Source organism: Caretta caretta, chromosome 1, assembly GCF_965140235.1.
Source record: "Caretta caretta isolate rCarCar2 chromosome 1, rCarCar1.hap1, whole genome shotgun sequence".
NCBI lineage: Eukaryota > Metazoa > Chordata > Testudines > Cheloniidae > Caretta > Caretta caretta.
The window spans coordinates 13,145,903-13,164,078 of NC_134206.1; the positions used below are offsets into that span (position 1 = coordinate 13,145,903).

The window sequence follows — 18,176 nt, forward strand, 5'->3', positions numbered from 1 at the left end:
AACTGTAAGAGGCTAATTAATTAAGATGAGCTATTAATAGCTCATCTTAATTAATTAGCCTATTAATAGCTCATCTTAATTAGCCTATTAATAGCTCATCTTAATTAGCCTCTTACAGTTTGTATGGCAACTTCCACCTTCTCTGTATGTATATATATGTATTAATAGCTCATCTTAATTAATTAGCCTCTTACAGTTTGTATGGCAACTTCCACCTTCTCTGTATGTATATATATATAATAGCTCATCTTAATTAATTAGCCTCTTACAGTTTGTATGGCAACTTCCACCTTCTCTGTATGTATATATATATTTTCTTACTATATGTTCCATTCTATTCATCCCATGAAGTGGGCTGTAGCCCACGGAAGCGTATGCTCAAATAAATTTGTTAGGCCTGGTCTACACTGGAGGGGGGATCGAGCTAAGATACAAGAATAGAGTAGCTGAAGTCGACGTATCTTAGATCGACTTAGAATCACTTACTTCGCGTCCTCGCAGGGCGGGATCGACGGCCACTGCTCCCCTGTCGACTCCGCTTCCGCCTCTCACCCTGGTGGAGTTCCGGAGTCGACAGCAGAGTGATCGGGGATCGATTTATCATGTCTACACTAGACGCGATAAATCGATCCCTGCTAGATCGATCACTACCCACCGATTCGGCGGGTAGTGTAGACGTGGCCTCAGTCTCTAAGGTGCCACAAGTACTCCTGTTCTTTTTGCGGATACAGACTAACACGGCTGCTATTCTGAAACCCAAATGGACAGGGTTTGAAGTGTGCGGCTTGGGCCCATCTCCATCACGGGCAGACCCATCTAAGATGGTACACCATCTCCGACCAGATGCTTCAGAGGAAGGTTACAATCCCCATAATGCATCTCATTGTTCCATATGGGCCTGATCCAAAGCCTATTAAATTCAGTGTAAAGATTCCTATTTATTTCAAAGGGTTTTGGATCAGGCGCTGGATTTCTTCTTACCCTCCAGATGAGAACTTCGTGGTGCAGACCTTAACTCTAGTCTGGGTCTATCTGAAGCTCTCCAGATCTTTCCAGCTCATCATCAGGCAGGATGAGATATTACTAGCAGAAAGTAAAATCCTGCCACTGGTTTTTATTTAAAAAAGAAGAAGAAAGCGCCTAGCAGCTGGGAAAAAACAACAGAGAGAAAACTATCCCAGAGGACGGGACTATGGAAGCAGGGTCTGCAGTCGGATTCAGGATTTGTTGTTCTTTTCTGTCTGGGGAGCAGAACAATGCAAAGCAGAGCATGGAAAATAAATCCACCCTTACACAACTAGGGAGGGAAAACCCTACAGGGATCTGTTTAAAATTTAAAGGGCCAGTTCATTCTTCCTCCTTCCCATGCAGTTGGTCACCCACATTTCTCCCTCCTCTTCCCCACTCCACCCCTTTCTTCCTCCTCACAGCAACAAGCAAGTTTTTTCCCCTCTGCACACCCTGGTCATTGTTTGGTGCCCTGTCCTGGGAGAACAGTGGAACATAAGAGTTTGTACAGCTTCAGCCATGGCATGTTATATTGCTCAGATCTGGATACCCTGTGTTTGATCTTCCCCTTCTTAAAGGAGGGGGTTTGGTTATGGTCAAATAGTGAAAGCAGGCAGGGGTGGGAACTGGATTTCCTGTCCTTGGCTCGGGGGTCGGGGAGCGGGTGTTATGCTGCAGGGTGCTGTTGCATGCCAGACTGGCACAATACGATATATTTACATAGCATAACTCATCGTGAGGTTTACTTAAGCCCATTAGGGACTGTGGCCACTCGTAACATTACAGTGGATAGAACCTTTTCACAACAGACAAGCCAAGCCTAAGTTACATGAGACCTGATCCAGATCTCCCGTACACCACGTTTATACTGGTGCAACTCTATGGGTTTCAGTGGCTTTGTACCCACTTCAGTGAATTTGGCCCAGAACGTCTGGGTTCAGAAAAGACCAGTTAATATTTTCTGCATTGCCTATGAAGCAGCTAAAGGGACTGGGGCAAGTCAGGGATCCAAAACAACCAGCGTGAGTCCTCAGTCCAGACTTAGTTTCCAGTAACAAATGCAGCCGGCTGGTCATTTCATCCCTAGAGTTAATTTAGGGCAGTGGGTTTCAACCTGTGGCCCACAGGCCCCTGAGGGTCCGCAGACTATGTCAGAGTTCTCCAAAGGAGTCCACACCTCCATTCAAAATTTTTTAGGGGTCTGCAAATGAAAAAAGGTTGAAACTCCCTGATTTAGTGGAATAAAAGCCAGCCAGCCCACATATTAAATTGAAACCCTGTCCCAGGGCAGTGCTATGAGCCCATTTACTGCTATTAAGGGATCCCTGGGACCATAGAGTTCAGAGGACATTTATAAATAAAACAAGAAATGGACAAAGGGAAATCGTGTCTGTAAATTCTAAACTGTCACTCAGCTCCATGTCTATGATCTTTCTTTACAGGCATCTCTTCTGGGCCTTCTCAAAGCCCAAATCCAGACCTAGAGTAGTCAGGGACAACTAATTAGCTACAGAAAAAGATTGCAGGGCTCTCAATCTGTCTGGGTGTCCCTCTCAAGTGCAGAATCCCTGCTGAGTCAGTGATGAGACCAGCCACCAGCCTGGCTGAGAGCTCTTTGTGTTTAGACTAGCACCAGGTCCAATCAGCACTTGGATTCGCAGTCTGTTACCCTCCAAGTTTGAAGCCCTCAGCCATTTTCAGCTTTTTGATACACACAAATTTCCGACTTACCCCTGTGACAGTACGGGCCTTCAGCTAGTTATCGTTCTTGGTCTGACAGCAGTGCTTAGGAGCCTTAGTCAAGATCAGGGCCCCATCGTGCGAGGCACTGCATAAAGGTAATAGTGAGATAGGCTCCCTGCCCCAAGGCACTTACAGTCTAAACAGAAAAGAAGGCCAAAGGGTGGGAGAGGAAACAGAAGCGCAAAGAGAGGACGTGACTTGCTCAAGGTCACACAGCAGGTCAGTGGCAGAGCCGGGACAGGAGGCCAGCTCTCGAGTCCCAGTGCAGATTCCTACCTACTAGAGCAGTGACACTCAGACTGAGGCTGGGGAGCCGCAAGTGGCTTTTTACTGCGTTTCCCGCGGCTCTTTGTAGCGCATGATATTAAAACTCTGGGTGATTTAATTATTAACCAATCAGGAGGCTTTTACTATGTTATTAACCAACTGTAGACTACTTGGTCAGCCATTTTGCTGTGAGAATAATTATATAGATATAAAAATTGTAAATGAAACAATGAATTCACACTCCTGGGGCTCTTTTGGGTTCTGCTGATGGCTAATTTGGCTCCTGAACCACTGAAATCTGAGTATCACTGAACCTAGAGACACTAAAGCACCTGGGAGTTTTGCCTGATGATGGTGGAAGTGGTCCTATCTACCCCAAGCCTCGATATGGCCCAGATAGAGGGCGCTGCTCTCAAGCAAATGTCGGTCAAACCCAGTGATCTCCACCAAGGAGAAGGAGGCCTGATAACCAGGCCAAATAGCTGCATTAGCACTCTCCCTAGGAGCTTTTCAGACACCAGGATCAACCAGAAGAAATGCCCCAATCCTAAGCCCATTGAGTCAATGGGAGTTTTTCCTACTGATGTCATTGGGCTTTGGGTCAGCCCTAAAGGCATAGGCACCGATTATGGTGCTCTGGGGCTCAAGCGTCACTGCCGATCAGCTGTTCTGAGGCTGGGGGAGGCACTAGTGGGAGGGCAGAGAGCCGTGAGCAGGCGGGGGCCTCGGGGGAGGGGTTGGAGCGGGGGCTGGAAGAGGAGGAGCGAGGGTGGGATCTCGAGGGGAGGAGCAGAGTGGAGGTGGAGCACCCTGGGGAAAATTACAGGTCAGCGCCTGTACCGAAAGGTGAATTCTGGACTGTAGATTTACATCTGGGGACCAGCTGGTAACGCCACGGTTACTCCACACAAAGTCCCTCTACAGCGTCTCAAAACACATGCACCAGATGGTGGCGGTTTAGCCTTTCCGTTCCCCCTAGGTAAGGTCCAATGTGGGTTCAGTGGGAGCTTTAGGTGGGCAAGAACTGGTAGTTCAGATCTAGCGTTTGCAGCCGTAGTGTCCAGTGAATGGCTAAGAGTTCCAGCGATGGACACCCTGCGGGATTTGTGTGTGTGGATGAGGGCACGTGTCACCTGTTGGCTCAGTGGATGCTTTGCCTTCGACCTTACAACGTCCATAGTACAACTTCTAGTTGCATCTGTAACCAGGCAGTGGCCTGGTTGGCTTGCCTCCACCGCTAACACTTGGTTAGCAACCATGGCAGCAGTTCCATCGCTACCTGAACCCTAGTCCAGCCCGTGGATGCTTTCCTAGAACTGCTTTGGCACAATGTTACCTTTGCAGTGTCCACGGTACCCCCACACCAGGCTTGCATCACTGGCTTGGCCCGGCCTGCTCCCTCCCAGCTGTGTGTGTGGTAGGACATCCCAGAAGGCATTGCTGCACATGCTGCTGGTGCCAGTCTGGGCACGCTATCGCCTACTGAGGCACTATGGGATAGTTTTCCCACAATGCACTGGTACAGTGCGGTCGGGGTGGATTCACATTATACTATTCATTTGGATTTCGGAAGTCCCCCAAAGTCTCATTCGGGGCCCCACTGTGAGAGGTGCTGTACAAACACAGATGGCGACACAGCCTTTGTCACAAAGGACTACAGTGAAGAGTATTATGCAAATGAGCTATGTGCAAAGCTTCATGGGAAAGAAGCTCCTGTCGGGGAAGTGGGATTATTCTTCAGTGCAAATGACTAGAGTGCTGCTCATGGCAATGGTTGTGGAAGCACCATCACTGGAAGGCTTTAAGGGCAGGTCAGACAAACACCTGTCAGGAATGGTCGAGTTATTACTTCGTCCCTCCTTGAGTGCAGGGGACAGGACTAGATGACCTCTCAAAACATCCACGGTCATCTTCCGGTCCTACACTTCTGGGATTCTATGGTTGGAGAGAGAGATGGAGCTGCCGGGGGGATGAGACTGGGAGAGGTGTGAGGCCTGGAAGGGACTGGCCATGGGCGGCACGTGAACTCCCGTTTGGGGAGGCTAGCCCCCTGCCCTGCCTCTTCTGCCCAAGGCCCTGCCCCCTCCTCCCCTTTTGCCTGAGGCCCCTTCCGCCACCCTGCTCTCACTGGCCGGCCCGCTCGCACAGCCCTGAGCCCCAGACAGCCTGCTGGAGCCTGGAGCAGTCTGGAGGAGCTCTGAGCCGCAGCTGGCCTGGGCTGAATCCTTAGCCCAGGCTCCCCAGAGGAGCTCTGAGCCCTGCAATGGCCCAGGCCCAGGGCTGCAGTGGGGAGCATTAGCAGAAGTTTGCGTCCCCCAGCCTCCATTACCCCTGGCCCATGGGAGTGGTTGGTTGGAGAAGAGGAGGGGTAGGTCGGGGTAGAGAGGAAGATGAGCACATCTGGTGCACTGAGACAGGGAAAAGCAAATGGTATCAGTAGAAGTCAGGTTAAATGAAGCAGAGTGTGGCTGTGTTGGGAATATAGCTGCTGTGTGGACACAAGTCCACCAGGTGTGGCGTAAGTGTCATCCACTGGTGCGGGTATATCTGGTCCGCTGCTGTGCTCACCCGCAGCGATAGACGCTGTTACAGCTGCCCACAAGAGGGGCTAGGTTCCTTAGCTCATGGTGTAAGTGCTTGTGCTTTTAGCTCTGGAGATCCCTGGATCAATCCCTGGTATATAGGCCAATGTGGCAGACGTCCCGTAAACAGCTCAGAGGACAAATGTCACGAGTGGCTATGACGTGACAGTGCTGGTCGACAGATGCCACCTCACTGCTCAGAGTAGTGCCTAGGAGAGGTCTGGCTACTTGTCTCAACGCTGATTTCAGATGCACCCAGCACGGGAAGATACAGCACCTACACTTCCCCACTGCATCAAATTCACCCCCACTGTCAGCAGATGCAACTCCACAAACTTCAAAGTGATTTTATCTGCGGTGTGCTAGATTACCCCAGGGCTAGCTTTGGCCCAGTATGTTGACTCCACCTTTGTTCAGTTAAATTCTTCAATTCTTATTTCATACCCTGTCCATACTCACTGGTTAGTTTCTGCTGCTAATCAAGAACCATCTCAGGCGTAAGCATTGACAATCATTCCAATCATTTCTTCCACTCCCACCCCTAAATTAAATGTTATTCAGTGATGTGTCACAACAGAGTTGATTTGCTTAAAAAGCCCAGTGCAGCCTGTCATGAGATGTAGCCATGCAGATGCTAACTCCAGTGGGGACTGAACCTGTGATATTCAAAAACACGGGTCTCTATTGCATGAGCGAAATTAAATAGCAGTCTTATATCTAGGATCTGCCACTAGAGGGAGATATGCTCATACACACTAAACCAGCGTATCATAAAACCACTGCAGCTATATTAGAAATTCTTTAAAAATATTCTGGTGTCTAGTTCCTTTTTTAAAAAACCCCACAAGATTAAATTGCCCATGAACTAGATCTTCGCTCAAAATGCTGGAGATGATGTGAGAATTCTTTTATAATGAGGGTGCCCAAAAATAAAATAAAATAAAACAAAATAAAAATACACCCGAGCCCTATTAGATCCAGTCAGGCAACTTATGAATCTTTAAGCAGTAGAAACCAGGAAGATCGCATTGTAAGGTGCTCAGATATTACGGTGATGAGAGTTGTAAGACGACCTAGATAAAATTGAATCAGACTGTTGTAGTCAGGTTAGCTTAATGATTGTGTCCTCATTGTTAACAGCCAATAATACTGTAGATGTACTCGCTAGATTTCCCTTTTCCTGCCCTCCCATGTGGATCAATCCTTTTGTAGACTCATGTGGTCCCAAGAGACCTATTGTCGTCTCTAAATTCCCAGTGTAGGTTTTCCTTGCATTAGTAAAGCAGCTTTCTGCTTGGGAAACTCAGCTGAGTTACTGTGGCAAAGCAGTGAAAAAACACTGGCTGGTGGATAAGATGACCAGATCCCAGTAATTTGTGCACTGGCAAGTAGCAGTTGATTCCCCTATTCCCGACCGGCTAGTTCTCAGAGGTGATCTCCTCTCTAGGGAACTGACGTGGAGGGAGATTTTTGTCCACCAAATCTAGGTAGTTGTAAACCAGAGGAAGCACTGAACTACTTGCTAATAACTGATTTCCCAAATCTACTGGAAACATCATTCTGAATGAAACACGTTGGGACAAACCCAGGTGTGCTGCAACTCCAGTGGCGCGGAGTGGAGCCCACTGTAATCAGCGTCAGAAGCACAATTCCCCACAAAACCCCGCGCGCGGTTGCTAGGGCTTTGCCAGTCAGATATCTGTGGCAAGGACCGCCAGTCCCTCAGCGGTCCTGCTGAAATCCACAGAGCGAGCAGCAGATCCGCAAAAAGCCCCGCTCCTCCTCAAAGGTGACAGCTGCGGTGCACCACAGTAGCCGTTCTAATACTGCGTTCAGACACCACCTAGCCCAGCCCCAAAACCTGCTCCCAATTATTTTCACTTCCCTCTTTCCAGCTGTTCTGGAACCTCTCCCAGCTCAGGCCATTTGCTGGAATTTTAAGGATAAACTGTTCTTAGCATGGTCCAGCCTCAAAGCACTTTCCAGGCCCTGACCAAGGTGTGGTAGGTCAGCATCATTTTACCTGTTATTTACAGAATATTGTTCTCCATCCTGCAGATGGGTAAACAGAGGCCCAGAGAGGCCCAGTGACCCACCCATGGCCAGAACTGGGAGTAAACTCAGAAGCTCCTGGCTCCCAGCTCTATGCTCAGGACCATCAGTCCTTGCCTCCTGCTCTCTCTCTCTCTGTTGCTGGGTAAAGCAGGGCTGGCTGCAATAAAGCCACAGCCGTTCAGTCCTCTGCTTCCGCGCAGCAGAACAGGACCCCTTCATTCTTCTTTCCCCGGAGCCTACGACTTGTAGGTGCGGCATGTGTCGTGTCTCCACTTGGAGCTCACTTTTTCCAGCAGGTGGCGTGTGCTCTCCCGGAACTTGCGCTGGGTGAAGTAGAAGAGGATGGGGTCCAGGACGCTGTTCATGCTGGCAAAGGGCCTAGTGCACTTGTAGGCGATGGCAAAGGTTTGCAAGACCAGGCAGGGCACGCCCGCCAAGGAGCGGATGATCAGGTAGATGGTCTTGGTCAGGTGGAAGGGGAAGAAGCTGATGGCGAAGACGATGACTACAATGATGATCATCCGGATGGCCTTGTCCTTCTTCTTGCGCACGGCCAGGCCTATCATCTCGTCCTTCTGGCAGAGGATCTTGGTCATGCAGCAGTAGCACACCAGGATGAAGACGAAGGGGATGAGGAACCCCGTGACTGTCAGCGTCATGCCGTAGGGGAAGTAGCTGGCGGAGCGGTCCGGGGGGCTGAGGTCGTAGCATACGGTCCTATTCCTCTGGATGCCCGTGGAGGCAAAGACGAAGGTGGGCAGGCACTGGGCGATGACGATGACCCATACCCCGCCGCACACCATCCAGGTAAACCTCTTGCCCCTCTTCTTGTGCCAGGATGACAGAGGGTGGCAGATGCCCAGGTAGCGCTGGACGCTGATGCAGGTGAGGAACAGGATGCTGCCATGCAGGTTGCTGTAGAACTGGAAGCGGACGAACCTGCAGGTGAAGTCCCCAAAGGGCCAGTAGTCCTTCTGCGTGTAGTTGTAGATGAGCAGCGGCAGGGAGCACACGTACAGCAGGTCGGCCGTGGCCAGGTTCAGCATGTAGATGGCAGTGCGGGTCAGCACCTTCCTGGAGAGCCAGATCTGCACAATGACGATGAAGTTCAGGGGGAGCCCCACCACAAAGACCACAGAGTAGACCAGGGGCAGCAGGATCTGCTTGAACTCCTCATGAAAGGTGCAGGAGTTCGTCGCCGCAGCCACAGTATGGTTCTCCATCTCCATGCCGGGCTCAGCCTAGACCCAGCAGGCCTTCCGGAGCAGAAGAGCCTGCAAGTAAAACAGAATGGGAGAGTCAGGAACTTGTTCCTCACCAGGAACCGTCGATACCCCGGCACGCACGATAGCCATGCTGACACCAAACTAGCCCTGGACCAAGGAGCACAAGCACATCACCCCTATCCAACAAATGACCCCACTGGCCCTTCATTCAGTTCAAGGTCCAGCTCATAGATCTGAAGGCCACCAACGTGATCATCTAAGGCTGAGCTCCTGCGTAGTCCAGGCCAGAGGATTTCACCCAGTGATTCCTGCATTGACCTCAGAACTACGTGCGGAGCCAAAGCATAGCGTCTCCTCCCGTCTTGATTTAGTGAGGCTGCTCTCCTGTCTGCCCCACCTCTCTACATTATCACCCAGCCCCAGACTGCACAGAATTGCCCCTCTCGCTTCAATATCCTTCATGGACCTTGTCTCTTCCCGTTCTGTTCCCCATTCATCTAGCACCAGCCTCCTCCCCTCCCCTCCCCTCATGATGTATTAATACCACTCTGGCGCCCAGAGACCCCACACGAGATCACAGCCCCGTTGTGCTAGGTGCTGTACACATGCACAGCGAGTCCCTGCACCGAGGCGCAGCCAATGAAAATGGACGAGAGACAAAAAGTGGGAGCAAGGAAGGGTTAGCTCTCCATGGGGCTTTGAGACAGACAGAGATTAAATTAGTTGCCCAAAGCCATGCAGTGAGTCTGTGTCAGAGCCACAAATCAAACCTAGCTATCCTGGATCCCAATCCAGTGCTTTAACCACACGACAATCCTTCTCCTTCCCGTTGCTGCCCTGTCGGTGCAAGTGCCTTCTCCCTTGCAGCTGCTGCCATCTCGCCATGCCTCTGAAAACATGTCTCCATCTCTTCCCCTCCACTGTATTATCCCGCTCTCCAAGCAGTTCATTCAAGTGTATAAAGCCCTTTGGGAGAGCTAGATTTTAGACTTTTTAGGGGCAGGGACTGTGTCTACCTCTGTGTTCACTCAGGGCTCGGTACAGTGGGTGGCTGATCCCGACCCGGGCCTCTGGGCGCTAGTGTAATATAAACACTCACCTGGCATAAATCAGCAGCGGCATCGCTTCACTGAAGTCAACTGAGCTACAGACAAGTGAGAACACGGTCCCCAATAAGCAATGGTAAACAGCGCACTTATGGAAGATGCTACCTAGTGTAAAATGGCCCAGAACTGGCCATGGCTCACTATGATTGCCTTGTGACAACGCTTATCCAGTGCATTAACAGCACTGGCATGCTACACTCATTGCACCCAACCCAGGCACCATCCAGGGAAGATCTCAGTGCCCCGTCTACACTGTGGCCTCTTTTGGCCGTCAAACAACCCCCCAGTCTCATCTGGAGCCAGCTCCACACAGACCAGTACCCACCAACACAAAGTGGCACCAGTCCCTGCCTTAACCTCAAATGCAAAACCTGCAGAAATATCACAACTGCTACGATGTTCCATACCCCACCCCCAACACACCTTTCAAGCTCCATGAGTCCTAAAAACGTCCATCACCACGTGTGACGCACCTCATCCAGTGCACTAAACATCCCAATAACAACTGTGTGGGGGACAGCAGACGATCACTCCGCTCGTGAATGAGCTCAAACAGGAAAATGATTAAAGGCAAAAACACCCTCTCACCCCTGGGCCAACACTTTTCACAAAGTGATCGCTCCATATCTGACCTCTCAGTCCTCGTCCTTCAAGGAAACCTGCACAACGCCTTCAAAAGACAAGCCTGGGAGCTTAAATCCATAGCTCTGCTAGACACCAAAAACGATGGACTTAATAGAGACACTGGATTTATGGCTCACTACAAAACTTTGTAACCCACTAACTCCTCTGTTGGCCTATGACTGTAGAAGTACCACCTGCCCACTTCAACTTGAATGGTCTCTTGCAACATGTGTTAACTCCTTAGCTGCTCCACCCTTTAGCTGTGATGCTCTGAGTGCCTTTCCCAGACCTGAAGCAGAGCTCTGCGTAGCTCGGAAGCGTGTCTCTCTCACCAACACAAGTTGGTCCAATAACAGAAATCACCTCACCCAACTTGTCTCTAGTATCCTGGGACCAACATGGCTACAACACTGCAAACAACAATGGGAGTAAACAGTCCAATGGTGATGGGTTAGTATGATGTGAACCAGAAATTATTAGATCCTGTAACAATAACAGGTCCTCCTAACATGGACAGACAGCTTTCTTCTTGGAACAGGCCATGGATACAAATGCCACAAGAGCATATAACGGGATGACAGGCAGCATAATCTTGGCAGAGAGTAACTAGATCCCCAGAGAAGGGTCTGCTCCAGTTGCCACTGACTTCCATGGGAGCCTATTGACTGCAATGGGAGTTGAATCAGGCCCTGGCTCCTTATCTATCAAGTGCCATGGGGCTGGAGCGTGTGTTAACTGCCTCCCCTCCTTGGCAGAGGGACTGTGCTCTGCGACACAGGGGTGCCCCGAGCGCTTGCCAGGAGCTGCGCTGAACACACACAGTGCCAATAGTGAGGCCTGACTCGGGCCGGCCTCCCAGTGAGTGCGACTGGAGCAGGGAAGGGATGGGGGAGGAGTTGTCTTGCCAGGCCAGGTACAGGAACCAGCAAGGTGACCAAAATGGCAGCCAAGGATCGGCCGTTAGCAGGGGGACGGGGGAGACTGGGAAGAGCTCAATCCCCTTGTCCCAGGAGGTTTGCTGGCGGCTGCTTCCCACAGGCGGACCGTGCCCCTGGAGCGCGTCAGGCCGGGACACGCTGTCGTGCTAACAATAACTGTTTATCTAAAAGACACCGGGTCGAGGCGGAAGGTCCTCTGGGGAGTTACGACTCCAGTGTCTGAGAATCACCGTCAGTGACGCAAGAGAGCAAGCGGGGCCAGACGCCCTGCGTCAAAGCCATTCCTGCTGGAGCCGCGGTGACTTGGATCCGGCCCACAGATGTGTGGTCTGCCCTGCGACTGTGCTCTGGCCAGCCCTGCTGGCATGGGGCCTGTGTGGTTAGTGGGCAGGATAACGTCACCGCCATGCTAGGCTCTGTGAACCCCATCCTGAGCGTCTGGGGGGAGCTCAACATCTCACGGGCTGGGAGAGCTCACAGGATTGGGGCCTACGCCAGATGGGCTCCGGAGCCACTAGGAGGTCATCAGATTGACAGCCTCGTGCCTTGAGCAAGAATGAGGTGGTCAAAAAGCACAAACGTGAGAGCGAACCAGCTGCTGAAATCTGAGCTTCGCTGGGAGAGTTCGGGACAAAACCACAAGCGTGAGAGAGTGGGGTTTGCAGCTGACCCGAAGGAACCCTCTAGCCCAGCACTGCTGAGACCAGGGGCGGCAGCATGGGCTAGCAAGCGGGGCATCGTGAGACCTGACTTTTATTCCCAGCCCTGCCACTAATTCCCTGTGTGATCCTGGGCAAGTCACTTCACCTCTGTTTTCCCCTCCGTGGTCTGTCTGCCTTGTCTTATTTAGACTGCCTTTAGGGCAGGGGCCATCTCGCTCTGTTCTTGTGCGGTGCTTGGTGCAAGGGGGCGCTGCTCTTGGTTGGGGCCGGTGGGTGCTACGGTTGGTCTGACTCATTATCGAGGAATTAGGGCTGTCAAGCAATTAAAACAATTAATTGTGATTAACTGCAGTTTTAATCACACTGTTAAGCAATAATAGAATCCTTTTTTAAAAGATATTTTTGGGGGTTTTCTATATTTGCAAATATGTTGATTTCAATTACAACACAGAATACAAAGCACACAGAGCTCACTTTATAGTATTCAGTTTGATTACAAATATTTGCACCGTAAGAAAGATAAACAGAAGAAACATCATTTCAATTCACCTCGTTCACATATTGCAGTCCAATCTTTATCATGCAAGGAGAACTTACAAATGAACGATTACGATATTTGCATAACTCCCTTCAGCTGAGCGAGCCCTTGTTTGGAAGGGAGGGTGGATTTTACCTCCGGGACTCTGCATGCGGCCGGTGAGGAGAGGCTGAGGCAGAGAGGCTGAGCTCGCCAGGCCCCTGTTCTCTATGGCAGCGTCTCTCAAGTCTTTTGTGCTGGTGACCCCATTTGGACTTAAAAAAAGTGTGACCGCCCCACACACACACACCTTCAGCCCCGAGGGGCTTAGGGCTTCAGCTCCACTCAGGGTAGGGGGTTTGGGGCGTGGGGCTCCAGACTTCAGCCCCCCTCAGGGTGTGGGGCTCTGGGCTCCAGCCCCACTTGGGGCTCCAGGGCTGGGGCTTCAGCCCCCCCTCCCCGGCTGCTGGCAGAGCTGTGGGCTGGGATTTCAGCACTTTTCCCCCCCGAACTCTGGGCTGGGGCTTTAGCCCCATGCTGCCCCCTCCACCCCGCCCACCAATGTCTCCCTCCCCGCCCAGACTTATACAATTAATTGACGAAAAAATTAACGTCTTAATGCCTGCAATTAACGGAAAACAAAATTAACTGCGCTTAAATGACAACCCTAGTACAGTAGGAATTTCTCACAGGTAGAAAATGAAGGACTAGAAGAACCATTGGAAGGGAGATGTATTTACAGAAAGCAATATAACCCCCGCGACACCAGTTTGTTCGTCCCAAGAGCGCTGTTGCTAGTTAAACCAAGAGCAAGAAGCCCTCGTAGAAAGGAAGATTTATGAACAATTAGCCAAGGAGAATCTAGGTTGAATATCAGCAGGAACTTCCAAATGGCGAGCTGTAATGGGCCGTGGAACAGACTTCCAAGGACAAGGGAAAGACACTCCATTGCGTGAGACATTTAAAACTAGAGTAGTCGGAGTACGAGCGGTAGGGGTAACAACGCTGCCCCGGCCCGTGGAGATGGACGAGAGGAGGGGTGTCCAATGCACTGAGGGGAGACGGTGGAATTGTAGGGTAATTATGGTGCCTGGGGCTGGAGCATCATTTCAGGTGTATATATTCCCCCCCCCCCAGCGCACCCTGCACACCCACTGGTGGCTGAAGGAGGTCTGCACAGAAATTGAGGGGACAAGTACAGCCCGTTTGTAGTGACTGAACATTTATTTACTGTTAGTGCAGGTGTTACCGCTGCAGTCCTCATCAGAGCGAAAAGTCTGTTCCCCTTGTGGCCACTGTTGTTCCTGCCCTTTGTTCCTCTCCTTTCCCCATCCTCCTTTCTGTTTCTCTCCTTCTCCCTGCTCTCTCTCAGTCTCCTCTGTCCTGTCCTCTGCATGTCTCCCCCTGCAGCAGCTCCCACCCTACCCACTAGAATGGTCAGTGATTAATGAGTTCTCACAGACTTTAAGGCCAGAAGGGACCTGCGTGATCATCTTCTAGTCTGACCTCCTGCACACCGCAGGCCACAGAACCCCACCCATCCACTGCTACGATAGACCCATAACCTCTGGCTGAGTTACTGAAGTCCTCAAATCATGATCGAATTACATGATTTCAATTCAAGTTCAATTCAATTCAATTTCAAGTTACAGAGAATCTACCATTTACCCTAGTTTAAACCTGCAAGTGGCCCATGCCCCATGCTGCAGAGGAACGTGAAAAACCCTCAAGGTCTCTGCCAATCTGACCTAGGGGAAAATTCCTTTCCGCCACCAAATATGGTGATCAGTTAGACCTCGAGCATATGGGCAAGACCCACCAGTGAGACATCTGGGAAAGATTTCTCTGTAGTAACTCAGAGCCCTCCCCATCTAGTGTCCCATCATCTGCTGTTGGAGATATTTGCTATTAGCAGTCGCAGATCCGCTATATGCCAGTGTAGGCAGTCTTATCACACTGTCCCCTCCTAAACTTACCAAGCTCAGGCCTGAAGCCAATTAGGTTTTCCGCCCCCACTGCTCCTCTTGGGAGGCTGCTCCAGCCTAAACTTGTTGATGGCCAGTTTATAGCTATTTGTTCTTGTGTCCACATTGGTGCTTAATTTAAATAACTCCTCTCTCTCCCTGGTATTTATCCCTCTGATGTATTCATAGAGAGCAATCATATCTCCCCTCAGCCTTCGTTTGGTTAGGCTAAACAAGTGAAGCTCTTTGAGTCTCCTCGCATAAGGCAGGTTTTTCATTCCTTGGATCATCCTAGTAGCCCTCCTCTGCACCTGTTCCAGCTTGAATTCATCTTTCTTAAACATGGGAGCCCAGATCTGCTCATTTAAAGTTGACGTGTCACTTAAAGTCAGAGTAATAGGGGTCGGGGAGTTCACCCCTCTAAGCCATTGTCTCAGGCTATCTGCAGACGCAGGCAAGCAGTACTGCATCCATTACGTTTGATTCACATTGGGAAGGGTCTCTTGGCAGCCAGGAGGGCTAGAAACTTACCTTTTTTTAATATTAAAGCTGAGCTACAGCATCTGACTGTGCCATGCAGGCTATGTGACTACACAATGGAGAACAGATCCGGCCTACAGGCCGTGTGTTGGACTCCCATCTAACAGCGCTGACCTCCTCTCCCTTGGATGATTTCCTTGTACAGTTCCTTTACAAGTTTTGTGTGGTGCCACTTCCTTTGATATCAGGTAAAAGTGAAATTAACCAGGCAGATACAGCTTTCGTCTCACGACTATACGGCTGATATTCTGAGATACACATATGCATATGTACACACACGCATGCGTAAAAACATATGTTTTTATGCTATGTAGTATAATATCCGGTTAACATAGAACTCCACCAGTGCAGGTGGTCTGATTCCTGAATTTCAGAGCTGCTGCACAGTGCCTGTGACTTCCGTGTGAGTGATAGATTCTGCTCACCTATGAAAACTAGACCTCTGTTGTTTAGGCACCGGAAGTTCGAACATTTTGCCTGAAGTGTGTATCCATGTAATTTTATACACAGTGGACTAACTTCTGCTCTCAGTGACACTGGTGTAAATCCAGAGTAATAGCCAATGGAGCTACTCTGGGGTTCCTACAGGCCACCACTGCAGAATCTGGCCCCAGGCATATGCCACCACTATTCCTGTTGTTGCACCCATCAGCAGGGATTTATGAATGAGCGGATGCCATGGGATGTACACAGCCCTGGAGATTCCTGCCAGCAGATGAAACCTTGGGAACATGGTCCTGGTTAGCCAGGCTGGGCTGTCTCATTGCCATGGGAGCTCATTAACTGTCCAAAGCATGTCTTAGGCCTTGTCTATACTGGGGATTTTAGAATCATAGAATCACAGAATATCAGGGTTGGAAGGGACCTCAGGACGTCATCTAGTCCAACTCCCTGCTCAAAGCAGGACCAATCCCCAACTAAATCATCCCAGCCAGGGCTTTGTCAAGTCTGACCTTAAAAACTTCTAAGGAAGGAGATTCCACCACCTCCCTAGGTAACCCATTCCAGTGCTTCACCACCCTCCTAGTGAAAAAGTTTTTCCTAATATCCAACCTAAACCTCCCCCACTGCAACTTGAGACCATTACTCCTTGTTCTGTCATCTGGTACCACTGAAAACAGTCTAGATCCATCCTCTTTGGAACCCCTCTTCAGGTAGTTGAAAACAGCTATCAGATCCCCCCTCATTCTTCTCTTCTGCAGACTAAACAATCCCAGTTCCCTCAGCCTCTCCTCATAACTCATGTGTTCCAGTCCCCTAATCATTTTTGTTGCCCTCCGCTGGACTCCTTCCAATTTTTTCCACATCCTTCCTGTAGTGTGGGGCCCAACACTGGACACTGTACTCCAGATGAGGCCTCACCAATGTCGAATAGAGGGGGACGATCACGTCCCTCGATCTGCAGGCAATGCTGCTACTTATACAGCCCAAAATGCTGTTAGCTTTCTTGGCAACAAGGGCACACTGCTGACTCATATCCAGCTTCTCGTCCACTGTAACCCCTAGGCCCTTTTCTGCAGAACTGCTGCCTAGCCACTTGGTCCCTAGTCTGTAGCTGTGCATGGGATTCTTCCGTCCTAAGTGCAGGACTCTGCACTTGTCCTTGTTGAACCTCATCAGATTTCTTTCGGCCCAATCCTCTAATTTGTCCAGGTCCCTCTGTATCCTATCCCTGCCCTCCAGCGTATCTACCTCTCCTCCCAGTTTAGTGTCATCTGCAACCTTGCTGAGGGTGCAATCCACACCATCCTCCAGATCATTAATGAAGATATCGAACAAAACCGCCCCAGGACCGACCCTTGGGGCACTCCACTTGATACCGGCTGCCAACTAGACATGGAGCCATTGATCACTACCCGTTGAGCCTGACAATCTAGCCAGCTTTCTATCCACTGACACAGCCACTGGCTCAGGCAAAGCCACTACAGCGCATTATTTGTGCCGGTGGAGTTTGCCTGAAGCTGGAGTAAGGTGCACAGCCCTAGGCATAGTTTGACTTTTATATTTTTGGGGGGAGGAGCAGCTCCAGTCAGGCCAATGGGGCCGCATGTGTGTGCTAGGGGAAAATTCCGTGCCTGCCCAGAGGGGCACCATTTCAGATTTTTCTGGGGGGAGGGGGAGAGGAGGGCAACTTTAACCATGATTTCAGGGACTACATAGGCAACTGAAAACTATATGGTTTTTTTTTTGCAGATAATAACTTAGAAATTATCTGACAGGAGCACTGTATCTAATTCCTGTATCAAGAAAGAAAATTAAATGTTAGACCCACTCAGCTCTAATACTAACATGTTCTGTCATCTTGTGGTAAGTCACTTAAGGGACACTGGTTAGGTTTAAAATTGTAATGTTTATTCTTACTCAGATACACTTACTGATGTTAGAAGTGACCATCATGATCATCTAGTCTGACCTTCTGCACCTTGCAGGCCACAGAACCTCACCTACCCACTCCTGTAATAGACCCATAACCTCTGGCTGAGTTACTGAAGTCCTCAAATCATGGTTTAAAGACTTCAAGTTACACTATTTAGACATCATTTACACTATTTTAAACCTGCAAGTGACCCAAGCCCCATGCTGCAGAGGAAAACATAAAACCACCAGGGTCTTTGCCAATCTGATCTGGGGAAAATTCCTTCCCAACCCCAAATATGGCAATCAGTTAGACCCTGAGCATGTGGGCAAGACTCACCAGGAAGATAACTTGGAAAGAATTCTCTGTAGTAACTCAGAGCTCTCCCCATCTAGTGTCCCATCTCCAGCCATTGGGGATTTTTGCTGCTAGCAGTCGCAGATTGGCTATATGCCATTGTAGGCAGTCCCATCTCACCATCCCCTGCATAAACTTATCAAGCTTATACTTGAAAACCAGTTAGGTTTTTTGCCGCCGCTGCTTCCCTTGGGATGCTGCTCCAGAACTTCACTCCTCTGATGGTTAGAA

At 50.0% G+C, this 18,176-nt stretch overlaps 1 protein-coding gene across 2 annotated transcripts in view; it reads right to left on the bottom strand.

Annotated features, from left to right (window-relative positions):
- The window catches only part of P2RY6 (pyrimidinergic receptor P2Y6), a 92,314-nt gene continuing 74,138 nt past the window's right edge, over positions 1–18,176 (bottom strand). For both annotated transcript variants that reach the window (XM_048839504.2, XM_075126036.1), the window contains exon 2: positions 1–8,929. In XM_048839504.2, coding sequence (XP_048695461.1) covers positions 7,892–8,884 — 993 coding nt within the window. In that variant the 5' untranslated portion in view covers positions 8,885–8,929 and the 3' untranslated portion in view covers positions 1–7,891. The remainder of the gene's footprint in view (positions 8,930–18,176) is intronic.